Genomic DNA, 19,970 nt, shown 5'->3' on the forward strand with positions numbered 1-19,970 from the left:
TTATTCAAACTTTTGTTGAAATGGTCGAGAGCGGTCCGCGTGAGAGACGGTTAGCGTGACGCTCAACGTCGTTGAAGAATGTCGTTTCACGCGATAAGACTTGGCGCAGAGTTGTCGCAGGAAGACGTTATCGCAATTAAGACTGATTACACACATTTTACTTAATTGTCATTTTACGTCTCGTGCTGCTTACGTGGCTGTCACACACTTGCGGCGCGATCCTGCCGAGCGGCACACACGGGCGGCTGGCTTTCTTTTCCCTTCGGTAAATTATATATATCGCGACCTCGGCGAATAGCAAAGGATCGCCGTTGTTCTACAAACCTGCGTGGATCACGTCGCAGGGTAACATAGCGGTATTCCCTTCCACTACGCGAACACTCGCGGGCGTCGATAAGATTTGCGGCGGTGGGCCGACGGCGCCGAGAATATCGCCTTCCTCGATGTCCTCGTCGTCATCCTCCTCTTCGTCCAAGGGCAGATCGTCCTCGTAATTCTCGTCCTCCGTGCTCTTGGTCGGCTGACACAGACCTGAAACAGTCAGCAACGTACGCGTACGTGACGAGCTGAGATAATCTCCAACGGGAAAGTGGGAACGGAGCTTAACTGCAAAATGACATCGACGATAAAATAAAATAATAATCAAACCTTCACGATCTGCCTGCGCGGCTTCGACGTTGAACGCACACGCGACCGCCATGGGATGCGCCGTTTATTCGATATAATTAGACGCGACAATTAATCGTACGCAAACAAATTACATCGACCGATGCGAATTAGTTCAATGTAAACAAGTGACTTAACGTGACTCGAATATGAATATAAATATAAAATTAATTAATGCAATCTCCGGCATGCGCGGATGAGCACCGCGCGTCGCTTCGTTGATCCGAGCGACGAATTCGACGTCGCGCGGTCGCGCAGCGTATACGATTCATTCCCGAGAGTCCGTCCGCGAAATTACCGTTACCGTCGCAATACCGATAATTATCGTCGCCACGCGCGGCGGAATAAACGCGCCGGAGAGGAACGACGAAAGCGACAGAGATCGTCGGTGCTCCGTAAAATTACGACCGCGATGGCGCAGACAATGGCGCGCCATCGCCGCGGGTCCACACCTTCGCGTTTCGCGCGAGGCACAGTCGGCGGGAGCGCGTCAATTGGGTCGTCGTACATGCACACACACACACACACACACACGATCAATTGTTTCCGATAGTTTGAGTACGCGACGATCAAACCGCGTTCCCGTTAATTCGTCGACGGACCGCGCGCGCTCAGCCAGCTGTAACTCGTTTTCCCCCGTTGGAAGCAGCAATTTGGGATTCTCTCCTTCTCTCTCTCTCTCTCTCTCTCTCTCTCTCTCCCTCCCGCTCTATCTCTATCTCGCTGAAACCACAAACCGATCGGCCGCGCGCGCGCGCGAGAGGGGTCGATCGGGCGGTCGAAATTAGATTTCTAGTGCACGACCGCGCCCGATTTCGGGACGCGCGCCCCGCATAAACGAGGCTTACACGCATACCGGCTTTCTAATAATACGCGACCCCGTACCACCCTTTTCAACAATGGAGAGAGCTTCCTCTCGCCATCAGGCCTCGTCCTCGTCGTCGTCGTCGTCGATGAAATAAAATAACAATCGAACGATCTGCCGCGGCGCGGCGGCTTCAACGTCGAACTCACACGCGAATACGGATACGCCTGTTATCATTCGATATAATTAGATGCGACATCGTTGTCACATCGGCGAGTCGCGAAATCAGGATTACGGCGACAACGGCAGAGGAAGAGAAAGAGAAAGAGAGCGACGACGGCCCCCGGTCGCTCCGCGTGCCGTGTGCGTGTCCGACGCCAGTTTACCCCGTTTTTCAGAGGCACGTCTTCACGCTAAGGCGTTATACACGCCGTTCGATTTCAGCCGCGATGCTATGGCAAAAGCTACCACGCCCTGCTCGGACTTGGAGTGAGAAAGAGAGGAGGAGGAGGAGGAGGGGGAAGGGGCGGACCGGCGGAAGAGAAAAAAATGGGTCGCGCGCACGAGTCGAGCGAACTCGGTTACGTGGTCGTGGGTTACGAGTGCGCCCGCTAAGAAGAAGAAGAAAAGGGAACGAGAGGAACGGAATAGGCGGTGAAGGCATATCCGGCACTTTGGCGAATTACGACCGCTCGATCATCGTTTGCCGCGCCGGAGATCGCGGCGGCGTCGTTTCGGTGTAAAACTCGGAAAAGCGTTATGAGTCGCCGGCACTCGCGGATGATTGATCGCGATCGCGCGGCTCTGCGGTCGCCGCGAGAGCGGCGTGTACCTGAAATTGCCACTTTGCGCGCGCGCGCGCGCGCCAAGCTGCTAATTGATTATTTTAAATTGCCATTACGGCGACCCGTCGAGGTCGCGCCCCGCGAGACCGCTGAATTTTTATTAAGTGACTCGTCCAACCGCCGTGTCGCGCGCGCCGTGCAATTCGAGACAAAATCGATACGCGCGGCTAATGGCGTCCAGCTCCGGCGAATGGCAGATTCGTGTTTCTGCCCGGAATAGAGAGAAACCGCCGAAAAGCAGCCACGACTAATTGCATGCGAATTTAAAGTGCCAATAACGCTCCGATAATATCGCATCTCGCGAGCGCGGCATCGCCCGCCGATCACTTTGTCGGATCTTGATCCGCGCGCTGTACGATCGTGCGCGTCTCGACGACGAAACGAATAGATGTTTGCGGCCCAAACTTCATATTCACCCCGAAAGAAGTGATTTCAGAACAAGCGGAGTCGTTTAAATTCTTTAGAGGATTTTATTCTTACATACAGCCTCAAGAGGATTTGCTCGAAGATTAAGAGGAAGATATTATAAACGCATTATCCTTAAAGTTTGAGGGATTATATGTCACATGTATAATGCAAATGTTGTTGATTTTAATATAAATTACCTCTTGTACACACAGATTATTTGATCTCCTCTGAGGTGGATTATTATTTATTCTTACTGCACTTTATTCTTATCGGTTATACTGGTTAATTTGAAAAAAATTATTATAATATATAACGAGAAATAATATATTTAGATGCACTTCTGGCTCCAGTTCTACAACAAGTAGAGTGAAATCATCATAACAAACAAATTTCCAATTAGTTTTGCTATGGACTTGATAGCTGCAGAGACATGTTCATCGTGATCAATTGTACGAAAAGTAGTTAAAAGGAAGAATATATTATTCAACCTTTTGCAATAGATTATAAATTGTATTTGACCGAATATGGGTAAATTATATTCGTTATATGATGTCACAGCAGCAACGCCCTTTTTAAAAAGCGTCCCAAATATTCCGATCCATGAACATACGATAATTTTTTCGTTCGTGTTTGGAGCTAAGTAGAGCATAACTGAAGAAAAGAAGCCGACATTCAAATCAACATATCCCTCTTCATACAAGAGGAAAAAATCAATTGAGATATAAGAGGAAATCCTCTTGAAATAAGAGAAAAATAGAATAATACCTGATAAATTTTAGATGAATGCGTCACTTTAATCGCTCTAATCGAAAGAGGAGTCCCTTTTCTGTAAGAAGCTTCACTCACGGAATATGAGACTATGGGGAAAAAAACCACTTTGCAAATAAAATACCTTTCTTTTTAAGACGATTCGATCCGCCGTGATGCCGATCGATAGCCGTTCAACCTTTCAATCGAGGAAAACCGCCGAGAAAAACTCCGCGCATCCCAACGCGGCGACAAATCTATCATCGCGGTGCGACGGACTTGCGCGAAGAAGGCGGAGTAGCGAAGCTACATCATCATCGGCGAGGCGCGATCCTCGGAAGCAAGTCGACAAGTTAACAGATTCAATCGAGTTAACAGGAATCGGTTAAGCTTGCAAGTCTGTCGCACGTTGATTAACTCCCTGGCACTCCTCGAGCTTCTCTTCGAAGATCCGCTCGAGGGCATTTCGAGGGCTACCTTCGGCGGCGAAGTTCACGGGTTAACGGCTGGCTCCTCGGCTCCAAGGATCAGCTTGGACGATCGCCCGAGAGCAAGGCGACAAGACGACCACCATGCGATTATGCAGGGTGGGTGATAATCGTCGCGGCGTTCCCGCACGCACACCGACAGCGCGACTACGGACGACGGGAGGGGGGGGGGGAGCCCATGAATCTGGATTAATGGCGGCCCGCTACACGCCGGTATCCGCGCTCCGGCTAGGGTTGCAACCCCACGACTTTATCACGAGACTTTCTCCCATAGCAACGACCTAGTCGGTACACACGGTTAGGCGCCACGGTGTCCCATTGCTCAATCTACGTTAGGCACCCACGCGCTCCCTTTCAGTCGAACTAATGTCACGGAACGCCGCCGCGCTCGTAGCTGCCATTTATTTTGCGCGAGCGACGTCATCGCTCGCGCGTGTCGCGTCGCAGCGATTTTCCGGCCGACTTCGACGACCGCACGTCTACGCTCGCGTACGAGAGACGCGCAACGTCTCTCTTGGTTGAAGGTTCTGAATTGAATTCCCTCGGAGACGGGAATGAATCCTCGGGAGAATGGAAATCCTCCCGACACCGGGCAGAAGAGGCGGAGAATCGGAGAGGGGGGAGGGGGGGGGACTCTATCCTTGAAGCAAGACTCTCAGTAACCAGATCTTCAAACACGCCGAGGTATTAGGTTGGTGCGACAATGATTGCGGTTTTTAATTTGACGCCGATTTTTCTAGAGAGTTTTACCGTCACCTCTTCCAGAATGTTATCTCGCTGGAATAAACTTGCCTCACGTCGGGAGAAACGTGCGCAGGCCAGCGGTCTTTATTTTCATCGGTAAATATGATTTTTGACTCGAGTAATGATATGTACGTGCATCTTCATGCACGTAAAAATCGCAATTGTCTTTGCAGCAGCCTAATACCGATCGCTACATGGGGAGATCTCTCACTTTGGTGAGAGCGAAAGATGCTCTCGCTCGAAAAGTGGCCGCTCCGAAAATTCGCCGGGAATTCTCTCTGCGCATCGCGGCGGACGTAGAGGTGGGTGGTATCCAAGTGACCGTTAGACCGAGGTCGCAATAGGACGTTAGAGCATTGTCGGCCTTAATTGAAAGGCCACGTCGAGCACAATGGGACGGAGCAATGATCCAAATTGATCGGGTACACGAAATACATTAAGGTGTGGTCTGCTGCCTCCGACGGAACGAACGAACGAACGAACGAACGAACGAACGAACGAACGAGCGAACCTCGTTAAGGTCTGGCATTTTTCACCTGGCCCTCTAATCCGCCCGCCGGGCCGCCGTTACTTCCCGGGGACGAACTTACTCGCGAGGGCCACGCTGAAACGCGCCGCCCTCGCGAGGATTACGTTCCGCCTAGGGTTGCCAACTGTGCAGGGTTTTGATCGGCTTTACAGAAGTCTTATCCGGTTAACAAGTCAGACCGGACCAAGTCATATGTCCGATTTTTAAGTAATATTCAATCAACGGAACGAGAGTTCAGATTTTAGCAACGTTTCTCCGTTTCAAGCGCCTGCAAACGATCGAGCACCGCGAGAAACAATGCCATTCGGCAGATAATCTGCCGATCCATCATTCGCCGATCTTCGTAACACTCCGCTAGCTAGTAGGCGCTTGGAATGAGGAGAACGTCGCTAAAACATTGTTTAATTTCGTGGCTCAATAATAAAATGTATTATACATTAAAAGAGTCATAGTTTATTATTTTATTCAAACAAATTTTGTTTGTAAAATTGTTTGGAAATTAATATTGTAAATAAATTCTTGTCATATTTCGTATTTGTAATGTAACGTTATGATTATCATTTCCGTCCGGTATGGTTTCGTCACCAAAGAAGAAGTATCCGGAAGAATTTTGAACTTTTGAATTTGGCGACTCTAGTTCCGCCTCGGTGCTATACCTTGGAATTGCGCTCGCGCGCCGACTCGCCCCATCATTTTCCCTTTCCTCGCGTTTTCTTTCATCCCCCTCGGGAGATCGCCCTCTCCCCGCCCGCGGATTCCTCGATTAACTCGAACCCGATCGCTTCTTCGCGAGAATTCGCTCGGTACTCGCCTCGCTCCCTTCTCCCGATTTCCCCTCGCTCGATACTCTCAACACATCGAAGACTCGCGAGGCGGGGTGGGGGTGGGGGGAGGGAGGACCCCCGCTAATTAATAAACCCCCGCCCCGAAGAGCGGAAGATCGAGTACGCTCACGCGAAAAGCAAGATCAACTGGTTCAACTGCTCTTCAACACGCGCGCAGGTTCAAAGAACGCGGAGGGTAGAACGAACAATCTGATACCCGAGACTTTGGCGATGCGGAGCAATGGCTGACCGAGGGGTTCCCCCCTCGGCGCCGCGTCCATCGTCCATCGTCCATCGTCAATCCGTTTCCTTGTCGCGAGCACACTCCCGCTTCTTCGACGGGAGGGGGGCATCCTGCGAATGATCCGAGGGAGCCGCGAGGGATGAGAAGAGCGATCGGCGAGCCGCGGAGGTAATTCGCGTCCGCCAGACTTTCCCCTGCAGTAAATCAAGATGGACGGCGCGGCGGAGGGAGCCTCGTGTCGCGCTATTGCGACAGAGAGCGAGCGGTTATCACATGCTCGACCTCATCCTCATTCCCATCGGCGATTCGAGCAACACCGGGGGCAAAGTAAGAAGTTCTACGAGGAATAACGGACGTGCGCGAAAACCGCAAATTCAGTTTGTATTGGAGGCACGTGTCTCACCGCGGCGATGGCGACGGCGACGGCGACGGCGATGGCGACGGCGGCGACGGCGGTGATGACGTCAGGCACCGTGACAGAGGCACCCGAAAAAAGACAGCGCGGCTTGCACGACCGGCGACACGTCACTTGCTTTACCGCGCTGGCGTCCTTACGTCCTTTACGTGACTCCGAACATGAAAACGGGACGCACTGACGGCCGAGAGAGAGAGAGAGAGAGAGAGGAGAGAGACGCTCTCGCTACGGTCAGATGGCCGGCCCCGGCGTTCCACTGATCAAAAGGACGGCCCCGTAAATCCAGGCAGCAAAGGCCGTGTCTCTCGAAAATGTCAGGGTGCACATCCGCGAGATTCCCCGCCGCGATCGCGCGGGCGAGTTGCAGTTTCGCCGCGCGATCGCCTTGCAATTTCGCGCGCTAGAAATAGCTCGGCAAGGCGAGGTGAGGTGAGGTGAGGCGAGGAAGAGGCCACTTCGCGGAATTTTCGTTTGGATCAGGCCGCGAAGCTGACTTCCGTTTATGAGATCCTCTCCTCTCCTTCCCTCCCTCCCTCCCTCTCTCTCTCTCTCTCACTCTCTCTCACTCTCTCTCTCTCTCGCGCGCGCGCGCGAGCGCAGCTGAAGCTGTTTGGATTCGACGGTAAAATAGAGATGAGCTCATATAACAATGTTAAAAGCGCGATACGGGGCTGCGGGCGGGGATTCCTTCAGCGCCGGGATGCGATGGTATATTCTCGATTCCTCCGGGCTGTGAAGTGAAATAAGTGGGAGAATCGACGCGACGTAGAGAAATGACGAAGTTGCGGAGGGAAGAGCGAGTCGAATTGAGCCCTCGACTGGAATCGACGTCGATTGATGGTCGATGACGAAATCACACGCAAAGGTCGACGAATGGCGAAGGGTACGAGAGTCGAAAGTTGGCGCGAAGACGAATAAAATCCCCGAGAAACAAACGAAAATCTATCTCGCGGAGAGCTCGGCCGGAAGGAAGCGCGCGTTTCAGCGGGTACGAGAAAGAATCACTCGCCGAGTGGGTGAAAAAGAGTGGCACGCGCTCTGCCTGGCTAAAAAAAGATATCGATAGCGAGGGTCTTAAGGACGTTGCGGGGTTCCGGTTGCTTATCGATCGCGTTCTCCCCCCTCGAACGGAGGCCACATATCTCTGTTTGTTCCGACCGAGAGAGAGAGAGAGAGAGAGAGAGAGAGAGAGAGAACAGCCCTCTGTTCCCTTTCGTGGGAAAAGAAAGTCGGCCGCGGAGCGGAGCTTACGAAATTCCCAGCGCGAGTCCGAATTCCAGCACGAGGGTGGCATTGTCGTCGCGGAAGCTGTCGACTCTCTCGTTTCTCAGCCTCAGCCAGGAAGTCGTTTCTTACCTTGCCGCGAGCCCCCCTGCCAACATTCCGCTCGCGACTACACGCCGTCATACTCTTTCTCACCCCTCCCCCCCCTCCCTCCCTCGACGAACCCATTAACGCGACACTCGCGGCGTACGCAAAATAAATACCGTTCCCGGCCGTCACGCCCTCGTCCGTCTCAGCAGCGTCTCGCTCGCTGGTGCCTTCGCTCGGAGCCGCCGGAGAATCACCCCGGAACGGCCCTTTAATTCCTGCCCTCCCGCCCCCTCCTTCCCCGCGTCGAGGGTGAATCGATACGCTCTCGTGTCCTTCCCGCGGCGGATATCGAGTTGCACGTCTCGCTCGCGACATCGACATTGCGTCAATACGCAACGGGCTGCCGACGTTTCGAAGGCTGCGCGGCTGCTGACAGAGAGTTGGACGGATCACGAATGTTGAATGGCTGACGTCAGCCCCCGCATTCTCTCACGCCTTCATGGTTATTATTGCCGAGAGGCACGCACTCTTATTCCGAGAGGGGCCCTGCGCGAGAGGCACGCACACATGTGCGTGCGTGTGGGCAGCACCGCGCTCGCGGGTGTACGCACTTGCATACGAATACCGCCGAGAGGGACGTCGCGCGACAGGCCACGTGTGCGTGCGTGCGTGCGTGCGTGCGTGCGTGCCGGCGGAATGTGCAACGCGCGTATCGCTCGCATCGCGAGCTCTTGGAGAGTGTATAATAAAAGCGGGGAGTGCCATTGGCCGAATTGACCCGACGTGTCGGCTCCCTGCGAGTTCTCGGAGACTCGCTGCTCTCGCGAGTCGCCCCGCTGGGCCTCGTTATTCTGGACGTTAGCGTATCGAACGCTAAATATGCCGCTTTCTGGCCCGGTCGAGCTCGAGCAACGTCACGTGCGACGTTCGTGTGGGGGGAAAGACGAAACTTGCGATTCAAAGTTGACTCGGCGACGTTGGCGTCCGAGAAAGGGTCTCCAGAGTGAAAGCTCTCCTCTCTCTGTCCTCTCTCTCTCTCTCTCTCTCTCTCTCCGCCTCTCGCGAGCGATCGTCTCGGCGAAGAGAATCACGAGAGCGCGGCAACTCGGGATAATTCAGGACACTTGTAATTATTATTATCGAGCGCTGCCGGTATTTTCGGTCGGTTCTCGTCGGCGGAAAGAAATAGAAATAACGAGGGGTAACTTTATCCCGAGGGAGAGCCCGCGGGACCGGCTTATCTGATAATAACGATCATCGAGAAGGATCGAGCTCTCGCTGATCGTTATTATTGGGCAAGGAACGACCGACCGGGTGGCCGCCGGGCGGAGGGGCGGGATCTAATAATATTGGAATATCAGGAGACCCCGTCAAGGCGCGCATCGTCACCGGCATCGCGCGCGCCTACTTCGCCGGCCAGGAAGAACAGGGTCGAGCAGGTGAACGACTCCGCTGCAATAAAACCGACAGTGACGGTAGCGGCGGCGGCGGCGGCGGCGACAGCGACGACGACGACGACGACGACGACGACGACGACGACGACGACGACGACGACGACGACGACGACGACGACGACGACGACGACAACGACGACGACGACGACGACGACGACGACGACGACGACGACGACTCTCGAAATGACTTACGTCCTAGTTTTCGCGAGCGGGTACGCGCTGACCGACGGCCGCTTCGCGTCGTGTCGTAGCCTGTCCCGCTAATGAATCGCGTTAGTGTGTCCCGTAGGAAGCGACGGACGAAAGCGTCGTCGCCGTCGCCAGACGGGGAACGAAGAAGCGAGAGTTGCGCAACCTCCGGCGAATGATACGGAATAATCCGTTATTGCGAGTGAGCGAACCGAGAGTTTCGACCGAGAGTTCGCTGCCACGCGAAAATAACCCCGCGGCCGGCGCAAGGGATATAACGTCGTTGGGAGGAACAGCAAAAGGGACGACACTGGGCCTGGCCGCGCGCCAAGCGGGAAGATAACGCGGGATGCTTCGCCTTCGCCGTCGCCGACGTCGTCGTCGTCGTCGTCGTCATCGGCGGCGGCGCGGCGGTGCGGTCCTAAGGCTGTTTTCACACCATCACGTGCGCGACCGTGCGCGATGAGGAGGATTTACAACGCTCTACACTTGTGAGCGTGGTTGTCATAAATGCTAACGAGAGAGAGAGAGAGAGAGAGAGAGAGAGAGAGAGAGAGAAAATAGGCCTGTTGTTTGACTGCTTTATACTGCACTGCAACTTTGCTTGAAGGGAAAAGTCCCTTCAACGTTCGATTACGTTCTCGCTGCAGAGGCAAAAAATATAATCTAGATCTAGGAAAAAAAAAACAGACCTAGTAACTTCGTCGACGCGGTCGAGGTTAGAGGAACACCGGGACGCAAAGCCCGGCGAATTTTTGGCTCGCTGACTGCGACTGCACACCGTAATGTGCGGATCACTTCGACGTCTTTGTGTGACTTCACTTGACGACCATGTAATTCTGAGGAACTTTAACGTAATTTTAACGAACGACTGCAAAGGACTACGGAACGCGGGGAACGCGGAGTGCGCGCGTTATTTCCGTTCTGTTTGTTTTTTCATCGGACCGAGTCTCTTTCGAATCCGGTCACGTTTCGCACATCGAGCGCGTTCATCTGTCCGCCCCCGTCGGCCCGCCCACTAGGTTTGCCAAATCCAAAAGTTAAAATCACCGGACATTTCTTCTTTGGTAACAAACCCAAAGCGGACTAAACCGGACGCAAAATAATAATCATAACGTCACATTAAATACCAAATATGACTAGAGTTTATTTGCAATATTAATTTCCAATTTTATAAAGCAATTTTATAAACAAGATTTGACTGAATAGAATAATAAACTATTACTTTTTTAATATATACGGAATGATGGATCGGCTACTCCCGATCATCTACCAGATGGCTCTTCGTAGCGCTCGCGATCGTTTGTAGGCGCGCTTGAAACGGAGAAACGTTGCTACAAAATCTCAACTCTCACTCCATCGATCTGATATAACTTAAAAGCCGGACATATGACGTCCGCTTTGACTTATAAAGGTCACTCCACAATACGACCAATTATAACCGATTATATTTTTGTAATAATCGACTGTGATTCGCTAATTCTTACGGCTTACAACTCACGACACGTATTGTAGAATGACCTTTAACCGGACACTGGACAAGACTTCTGAAAACCTGACAGCCCACCCACCCTCGATGTGAACTCTCCGCGGCGGGATTTTTATCAAGAGCAAAGCCGCTCGATTTAGATCCAGCCTGCGCGACGGGACGCGCCGCGCGCCAGCTCGCTCCAGGCGGCTCCGAAAGCGCCTTTCATCAGATATCCTCGATTATCGCCGGCTGTTTCGAGTGTTTGCCGATTAAACACGGCGATACCTATCCACTATTACTACTGCCCAGCCCCCTCTCGCGCCGAGCGCGAGTTTGATCGGAACAAATAGCACCTCGCAGCAACAAACGCGCGCGCGCGTTCGTCAGAGAGAGAGAGAGAGAGAGAGAGTTTAGCGGCTCGTTTTAGCGAACTGCTAAACTGTGCACTTCCGATCGCTCGTCATTACGGCAGATGCGATCGATGCTGACGATTTCCTCGTTGGATCCGCGGCTCGCGCGCGCTGCAACTCGTCGTCGTCGTCGTCGTCGTCGTCGTCGCCGCGGTGATCTCGCAGTCTCGTCACGCGCAGAAGCTTAACCCTACGCACGTTTCGCCTGCGGGATCCGATACTTTCCCTTGTTTAGCAGCGACGCTTCTGCGAATCACTGTCGGCCGCGAACCGGGAACGCGCACATGCTTTTCGCGAGGCTGCCGTTTCTTGCGGGCAAAATACGAGTCTGCCGGTAAAAGCCGCTCTCCCGCGCGTTCTCTCACGTCCACCGAGAGAATCTGGATTCTCACTCGACTGTCCAACAATGATTATAATCGATCGAAGTAGTGTAAAATTTATACAGGATACACACAGAGAGAGGGAGAGAGAGAGAAAGAGAGAGAGAGGGGGAAACGACAAACGCAGTCGTTTAGCTCGGCGAGCAGCGGATTGACTTGGAAATCTGTCGAAACGGATCAATTTTGATCGCGAAGCGAAAAGTAATTTCAAAGTAAATTCGTCGCACGCCGAACGAAGTGACGATTCAGCAGGACTGCGCAGGAATGTAAAACACGAGACATCTTCTCTCCGGTGAGCCTTTCTTCCCCGTAAATAGCGTCGCGATAAAATTCACCCGTCCTAGTTTTCTCCTCCGCATCTTTCTCCTCTCCTCTACGAGACGCACAGATCGTTTCTATTCATTGCACGACGGATATTATTAGTCCTATTTGTTCTCCTCCGCCTTCTATCGAGGGGTCGAGGTAGCAGCACCGCGCTGTATCGCAGGCAGTTTAAAAGGCCGTTAAATAGTGTGACTCAGCTCATAGAGAGAAAGATGACCATGTTACATTGCGTACATACGTGTGTGTGTGTGTGTGTGTGTGTGTGTGCGCGCGCGTGACCGAATAGTTACGGATATCAAGAGAACACGAGATGTTGCCGTGAATAACATTAATCTTCCCGCTAGGCGTGATCTGCCCCCCCCCCCCAAAAGTAAAGGACAGAGAGCCGCGGTGCATCCATGAGAAAATATATGTTCGGCCATTCACGAAGGACCTTCCCCTAATCTAACGCTTCCATCGCATGACTTTTAACGTTGGATTCCAGGCGTGTCTGTCTCTTGCTCTTGCCGCAAGAGAAAGGGAGAGAGAGAGAGAGAGACAGAGAGAAAGAGAGAATTTTACACGACAGAATATTACTTTTCCATCAGCCCGTGGCTTCTCGCGTGCTTCACGTTGCGTCTCCGCGCAGCTCGACGCGATGCTTCGCAGGCTCGAGTTTCTTCGTCGCCCGATTTCCTCCCCTTTCCTTCCCTAATTTTTCCTCTCTCCGAGTTCGCGTCATTTCGCTCGGCGCAATTTTCTCGCATAATTATACCGGCGAAATTGCACGTGGCGGTCCCCCCCCTCTCCTCTTCTCAGCCAGGGGACACGCCGCGACGCGGAGAGGATTATCCGTCGAACGCATCCGCTCGGCGAGCCGAGGAATGTTCCGCCGACACCGCCGACGCTGCGCCGCATAATAGCATTATCTCCTTCATTACCATCGGTATAAAAGGAGACGCATCTCGCGACGAGGATATATCCCTCGCGCGTCTCTCCGCCCACCCCGTATCGCATTACCGTCCTCCTCCACGTCGACGCGCGGTCAGCGAAATACCCGGCGAAATTCAATCCGAGGTATTACACCGACTCGAGCGTGGGGTGAGCGAGAGAGAGAGAGAGAGAGAGAGAGAGAAGCAGCAGCAGCTAGGGGAGAGAAAAAGAAGCAGCAACCGGCGACACAGCAGTTACCGAGACTGTCGTCGTGAAAAGTCAAACGGGCCTCCTCTCTCGGCGCTCTCGCGAGGATCGGCTCCATTGAGGGAACGTCGAGACCAGGACGAATTATTCCCGGCGTGTACGCGCGATAAATTTTACTCACGACGTCTCTCACACACGCGTTGTAAATCAAACGCTCTCTCGCTTCGCCCGGGAATTAAGCGCGCGCGCGCGCGCGCGCGAGAGCATAATTAACGGCGTCCACGAGAAATGTGGGTTAACTGTCATATAATTGACCCCGCCAAGGCTTTATCAATTATCAGGACGTCGCGCATACGAGCGAAGGGAACGAGCGAACAAACGGATGGACGGACGAACGAGCGTTTCGAAAATCACGCCTTCTCGTTACCTGCCTTCTCGTTATCTGATCCTACGTACACCTCTGAGGTACACTTTGATGTCATCAGCGTCGTGAGAGCGTCAGAGTCGTGTCTCTTCGACGAACTTTGCTCCTGCGCGGCTCTCGGCCGCGCGGAATCGTTCTCTCGAGACTTGCTTCGCGAGCGAGCGGATTCGAGGTCTGGATATATACTTTCGAATAAACTCACGGGAGATTGCTGTTGCGCGCGTCGCATATTCACACAGCGGTATATATAATAATTCAACAGAACGATCGCCTTCACGCGCAAACAATAGCGAATGCTTTGGGATTTATCAATCCTTCGTTTACGACTCACGTACAAGCTGCTGCAGCAGCTTCTGCAAAGCGAGCTATCCGCGCGACGGCGCTACCCGCGGCGGCTCTCGACTTTTCTTATCGTCGCCCGGAGCGGAGAAATTGCCTCCGACGGCAAAAAGACGGCGAACGATTTTCACGTGTAATTTATCGTGTTCTGATAATTCGACCCGGCCAGCCCCTAAGCCGCGTGACTCGGAGGAGCGACCTCAGGGGCCGTGCGCGATAATCGGCGCGAGCCGGACGATAGCGCCGGCGAAGCCCGTCGTTCCGAGTTCGTTTCACGTACAGCGTGCCGAACGTCACGTGCAAACACACACACACACACACACACATACACACACACATACACGGAGCGCGGCCGTTCAATTTACCCCGTAACTCAGCGCACCAAGTCGGCAGCCGCGAGATCCCGTCGCGCACACTGCCGAGTGCGTATCCCTCCGTCACCCCCCTCCCCCCTGCCGGCGCACACGTACACATGAAGCCGCACACCGGCGGAACCGTGGCCGGTCACGGTACTTATTTGTCGCAGCGCGTCGCGTCCGACCACGTGCCACGCCACGTACCATTAGATGATGTCATCTTTGCGACGCTCCGAGGAACTTGGCCGTCCTTAATTACCGCGCGCGCGAGTCGTCATTACCGTCGCAATTAGCGCGTCCGTGATCGTCCTCACCCCCCCTCCCGCGGATGCTCTCCTCCGTCGGCGCAGCAGCGCGACTGCTCCCGCAGGCTCAGCTCGTCAACTCAATCGTCCGTCCATCCGTCCGCCCGTTCGCTTAATTGTTCCGGGAGTTCGCCGAGGAAACGCGGCACCCCGCTTCCCCGCGGGAAACGCTCGCACGGGAGACTCTCGCTCTCTGCGAGAAGCCGGACGCGCGTGCGCACGCGCGCGAGTACTTATCGTGATTATCGTGCGCGCCGTTCGCTTAACGCTCAGCCGGCGCGGCGGCCGTTATTAATCGCGCGCGCGCTGCGTGATTTCGATCGGGTAATTATAATAATTGCGAGCGCCGTCCGGCGGTGTGATGGCGAGGTCGTAATGGATCCTAATGGATAGCGCTGCGCCGCGGAAAAAGATCAGCCGGGGCAACTCCGATCGAGTTAAACGAACTCGCCTCGCTTTTGACGCGCGCACCACCTTCTCGCCTCCCTGCGAGGATCCTCCCCGTGGACGCTCGATCTCCGCGCCGCCAACTCTGAATCTTCCTCTCCCCCCGCGACGGGGAGGATCCATAAAGCCGGCTCGACTTATATACTTAACCCGCCACCCCTGGCGTGGAATTACCCGTATTATCAAATTATGGACGGAAGCGGCGGATGCTGAAAACGGAGTTTCTGGTTCTTGGGAGCGAATTCGCGGTTCACGAGAGAGAGAGAGAGAGAGCCCGAAATTCTCTTTTCTCTTTCAGAAAAATGCGTTCCGTTCACCCAAAAAAAGGTAATTTCAGAACAAGCCGAACCATCTAAATTTTAGAAAATTGTATTCTTATATATGGCCTCAAGAGGATTCCTCTAATTGTAAGATTAAGAGGAAAATATTATAAACACATGATTCTTAAAGTTAGAGGGATTGTATGTTATATGTATAATGCAAATCTTATTGATTTTAATATAAATTTCCTCCTGTACACAGATTACTTAATCTTTTTTTAAGAGGATTATTACTTATTCTTACTGTATTTTATTCTTACTGATTACACTAGTTAATTTGAAAAAAATTATTATAATAATGTATAGCAAAAAGTAATGTATATATATATAGATATATTTCTGACTCCAGTTCTACAATAAGTAGGCATGAATGAAATAAGATCATCGCAACAAACAAATTTCCAATCAGTTTTGTTATGGACTTTTCACAGCTACAAAAGAAGCTTGGACAAAAGCTGGACAAAAGAAGCCGACATTCAAATCAACATATTCCTATTCATGTAAGAGGAAAATTAATATTCATATAAGAAGAAATCCTTTTGAAATAGGAGGAATATAGTTAGAATATCTAATAAATTTTAAATGAATGGTTCACTTTAATCGCTTTATCGAAGAGAGAATCCTTTTTCTGTAAAAGTCTTCGCTTAGAATATGAGACTATGAGAAAAATCACTTTACAAATAGAATACTTTTTTTGACATGCTCGTTCGCAGTGCCGTTCATCCAATCCGGTTTCTTTTTGCTCCTTTTCCCTCCATGTGTAATCAAACAATAAGCGAAAACATTCTTAGGGACAATCTAGAGAGCGGCAATAAACGCATTTGCGTTCGGATGAATTTTTTGATATGGTTGAAGCAACATTCACACTTTACGAGTTCCCGTGTCGCATTGACGATCCGGCTCGATCGTCGACTCGCCTGTTCGCCCGATTTTTCTTCTCCGGCTTATCGCTCGCGCGCGCGGCCTCTTTTCCTCTCGACGGGACGAGACGCGAATCGACCGCGGATGCGGACGACACATCGCGACACAATATGCACCGCGTCGTCGTGGTTAGTCACGATTGACCCACTTGCCGGAGTTGTTCGGTAAATCACACGAGACGACACACTCGACGAGGGACTCCCCCGCGGATTCCCGTAAATCCCCGGTGAGAGACCGGCGCGCGGCGCGGCGCGGCGGTTCGCGCGGACCGACCAACAACGACGTTCCGGTTCCTTGACACCGCAGATCGATGCACCGTCCTGCAGTTGCGCTGACCGTCACTTAGCCGTGTGGACCGCGTTAATTGATGCGGTCAGCAGGATTATTACGTCCCGGCGTTCCGGCGAGTCACGAGGTCGCCGAGGGCTCGACGCTCTACGCGCAAGTCGCTCGGCCGCTTAATCGAGAGAGAGAGACAGAGAGAGAGAGAAAGCGTTATTTATTGAGCGCTCTGGGACAGAGTCCCCTCAAGCGCAAGGAAGTAAAAAAGTAATACAAAAATTTGAGTTTACATCAGTTGAAAGAATATGCAAGGTGAGCATACACTAGAAATGGAACAACATAAAAAATATAAAAAAAAAAATTATATAAAAGTAGTAGTATAAATAATGATAGATTAATATGAAGCTACAATTTGGCGATCGGGGAGTGAAAACGCTCGCAAGTACTGAGTTTAGCACGGCAATAACAGGCTCGTATTGGATCTCTCGATCCAGAAGAGAGAGAGAGAGAGAGAGAGAGAGAGAGAGAGAGAGAGAGAGAGAGAGAGAGAGAGAGAGAGAGAGAGAGAGAGAGAGAGAGAGAGAGAGACTCCAAACTACGCTGCTCCCTTTCGCGGAAAATTGTCGACGCATCTTCATCTTTGTCCATTACTTACTCGCAAGCACAAACTCGCGTCCACCTCTCGTACTCTGCACGACGCGGGAGCGAACATCCATTGTATCCACCGCGACACGAAATGTCGCGGTGAATACAATGGCAAGTGGAAACAGCGTGGTAATTCGCCCCCTCGGTGTCACCACCGCGCGACAGTGGCTAATTTTCCGGGGAAACCGATCGAGCGCTAGCGACGTGAAATGCGGGCCGACAAATGTCGCGGCGGGGGTGGGGGGGTGGGGGGAGGGGTTCCGTCACAAGCGGACGGACGGCGTATCTCGGGGGACGAGTCGCTCAAATTTATATGGCAGCCGGCGAACGGAATAATTCGCGCGTCGACCCCGTCGACCAGTCCGTCGAGTTTCGTATATGGCGAAACGGGCCTTACTGGAAAGCCGGCCGACCGGCCGCGCCGCTCTCGCTCGCCGCGGAGGAGGAGGCCGAGGGGGCAGGGAAGCGATCGTAAACAGTTTCATTGACCTTTATCGCGCATCTCTCCGCGGCTCTATCCGCGCTCGATCGATATCACGCGTCGCTGCAAGCGACGCGCACACGCACAGAGCGAGGAAGCAACGCGCGATCTCGATCTCGCCAGCACACACTTTAGTCAGCGCTAAAGTGTCTCGCAAGCCGGCTCCGTTTTATGAGCCGCGCTCTAATTGACCGGTCGCTCCACTTTATGCGTCCGCCGATTCGCGAGCGAACGGCTGCGGCCGCGGCGAGAGAAATGCCGTCGCGCGAGCGCGAGCGCGGGGGGCGCTTATCGATTTACGATCACATGCTAACACTGACCTTTCCGCATCGCGCCTCTATGAGTCCGACCTTCGCGTCCTGAGCACGTCCTGTGGGGATTGTCGAAGACGCGCGTCGTCGCGCCTGATGTCGTCATTTCACGGAGGGTAGCCGCTCGTTACCGGCGATCCACGAGCGGTCTCGCAGTGAGAGATACTTTACACGGCACGAATTTTCCTCCCTTTCCTTCACCTCTTGTTTGCCCCCGCGAGATTCTTCGGGATCCGAGGGGTCCTCAGGGTAAGCGCGGATAAGCGCCGACACGCAACTTGGCGAGTTCGCACGCTGCAACTACAAAGCGACTCCTGCGTTTCCTCTCGAGGTTACTCCGGCTTTTTCGTAACCGTGCATTTTATGCTTTCCGTCGACGTCCGATAAAACTAGCCAAGATAAATGAACATCTCTTCTCTGGAATTGTTTGGATGCTTGCCACCTCGACTGTTGATTATCGGCAGTTTTGAGGTTTTGAGGTTAACCCTGAGACGACTGCGCGTCGCTCGGAAACAAGACGGTCACACTGACGATAACACTAAACGTCTTCCGAATATACTACTCTAAATTCCCTCACTCAAAATTGCTGCTGAGGACCACGTTAAGAGCAAGACAAAACAAGATGTCGGTCACAACTTACCAGAAGCGAAAGAGAGAGAGAGAGAGAGAGAGAGAGAGAGAGAGATTCAATGAACTTGAAATTTCCGACAAAACGAGCGCGTCACCGTCAGGATAAATCACAATGAAGACGCCTTTGGGTGTCGTTTGAGCTCAAGATGGCGACCTTCGTCAGGCGCCGATCCTCCTCGCGATTTTTCTCCCGACGTAACTCGCTCCTCACAGGCGAGGAATGCGCACTCTGCTCACGACACGTCATGCCCGACGGATTTTTCCGCCGACGTGGCCGGAATCGCCGATTCGCCGGCGCGGCGGACGCTTAAATCTTAATCCTCGGAGGAGGAGAAGCAGGAGGAGAAGAAGAGGAGCGCAGTCGGGTGCTCTCGCTCTTTTTCTATACGCTCTACTATACGCAAAGACGCACGGTGGCTCTTTGTTCTCGCTCCCCCGCGCTCCTCGCTATAAATCACCCCCCCATCCCCCGCCGCCGCGGGGACGCAGTCGAATGCACAACTTACTCCGGCCGGACTGCAGACCTGAAGAAGAACACGCGCGCGCTTCCGCTTATGCAACCGCTTGTTGCCGCTTTACGCGCCGGCCCATTGTGCGTCTCGCTCGCGTATTTACATGCCGAAGATTCACCCAGCCGTTTTCAGCCTCATTCACCGCGCGCTGCGCCGAATGCAGATGCGCGCATCCGAGTATTATTGTCTCCTAATATGTTCGCCCCGTTCACGAAGTCGCCGCCGCCGCCGCCGCTACGCCGCGCTTCAATGGGAGTCGTTGTCCTGGTCGATACAAAGTTTCCTTGAGAATCTCTCGCGGAGACTTCTCAATGAGATTGCTATGTCTGCTGCAGCGCGGAAGAAATCCCATATACGAGCGGGGTGAGAGCGAAAATGTCGCGCGCGTGTGTCTCCGAACGGCACAGCCGAAAGTTGAAAGACAAGATGACAAGTCGCCGGTGGCGATTGTAACAATTAGTCACGCATTGTAACAATTAGGGTTGTCAGGTCCAAAAGTTAAAACAACCGGACATTTCTTCTTTGGCGACAAACCCAAAGCGGACTAAACCGGACGCAAAATAATAATCATAACGTTACATTAAATGTAAAATACGACAAGAATTTATTTACAATATTAAT

The 19,970-nt window shown here is 52.8% G+C and overlaps 1 protein-coding gene across 3 annotated transcripts in view; it reads right to left on the bottom strand.

The window, feature by feature from the left end:
• LOC105181029 (neurotrimin) overlaps positions 1-19,970 on the bottom strand; it is an 87,510-nt gene that overhangs the window by 5,471 nt on the left and 62,069 nt on the right. Inside the window, exons 1-2 of one of the 3 annotated variants that reach the window (XM_025302786.1) lie at positions 649-715; positions 325-531 (exon numbers count right to left, since the gene is read on the bottom strand). In XM_025302786.1, the coding sequence (XP_025158571.1) occupies positions 325-531; positions 649-700 (259 nt within the window). In that variant the 5' untranslated portion in view covers positions 701-715. Of the gene's footprint in view, positions 1-324; positions 532-648; positions 716-18,216; positions 18,242-19,970 lie in introns of those variants that run through there. The other 2 variants (XM_025302784.1, XM_011137484.3) reach the window with 2 other exon arrangements.

This window comes from Harpegnathos saltator, unplaced genomic scaffold (genome assembly GCF_003227715.2).
Source record: "Harpegnathos saltator strain DR-91 unplaced genomic scaffold, Hsal_v8.6 scaffold514, whole genome shotgun sequence".
In the NCBI taxonomy this organism is placed as follows: Eukaryota; Metazoa; Arthropoda; class Insecta; order Hymenoptera; family Formicidae; genus Harpegnathos; species Harpegnathos saltator.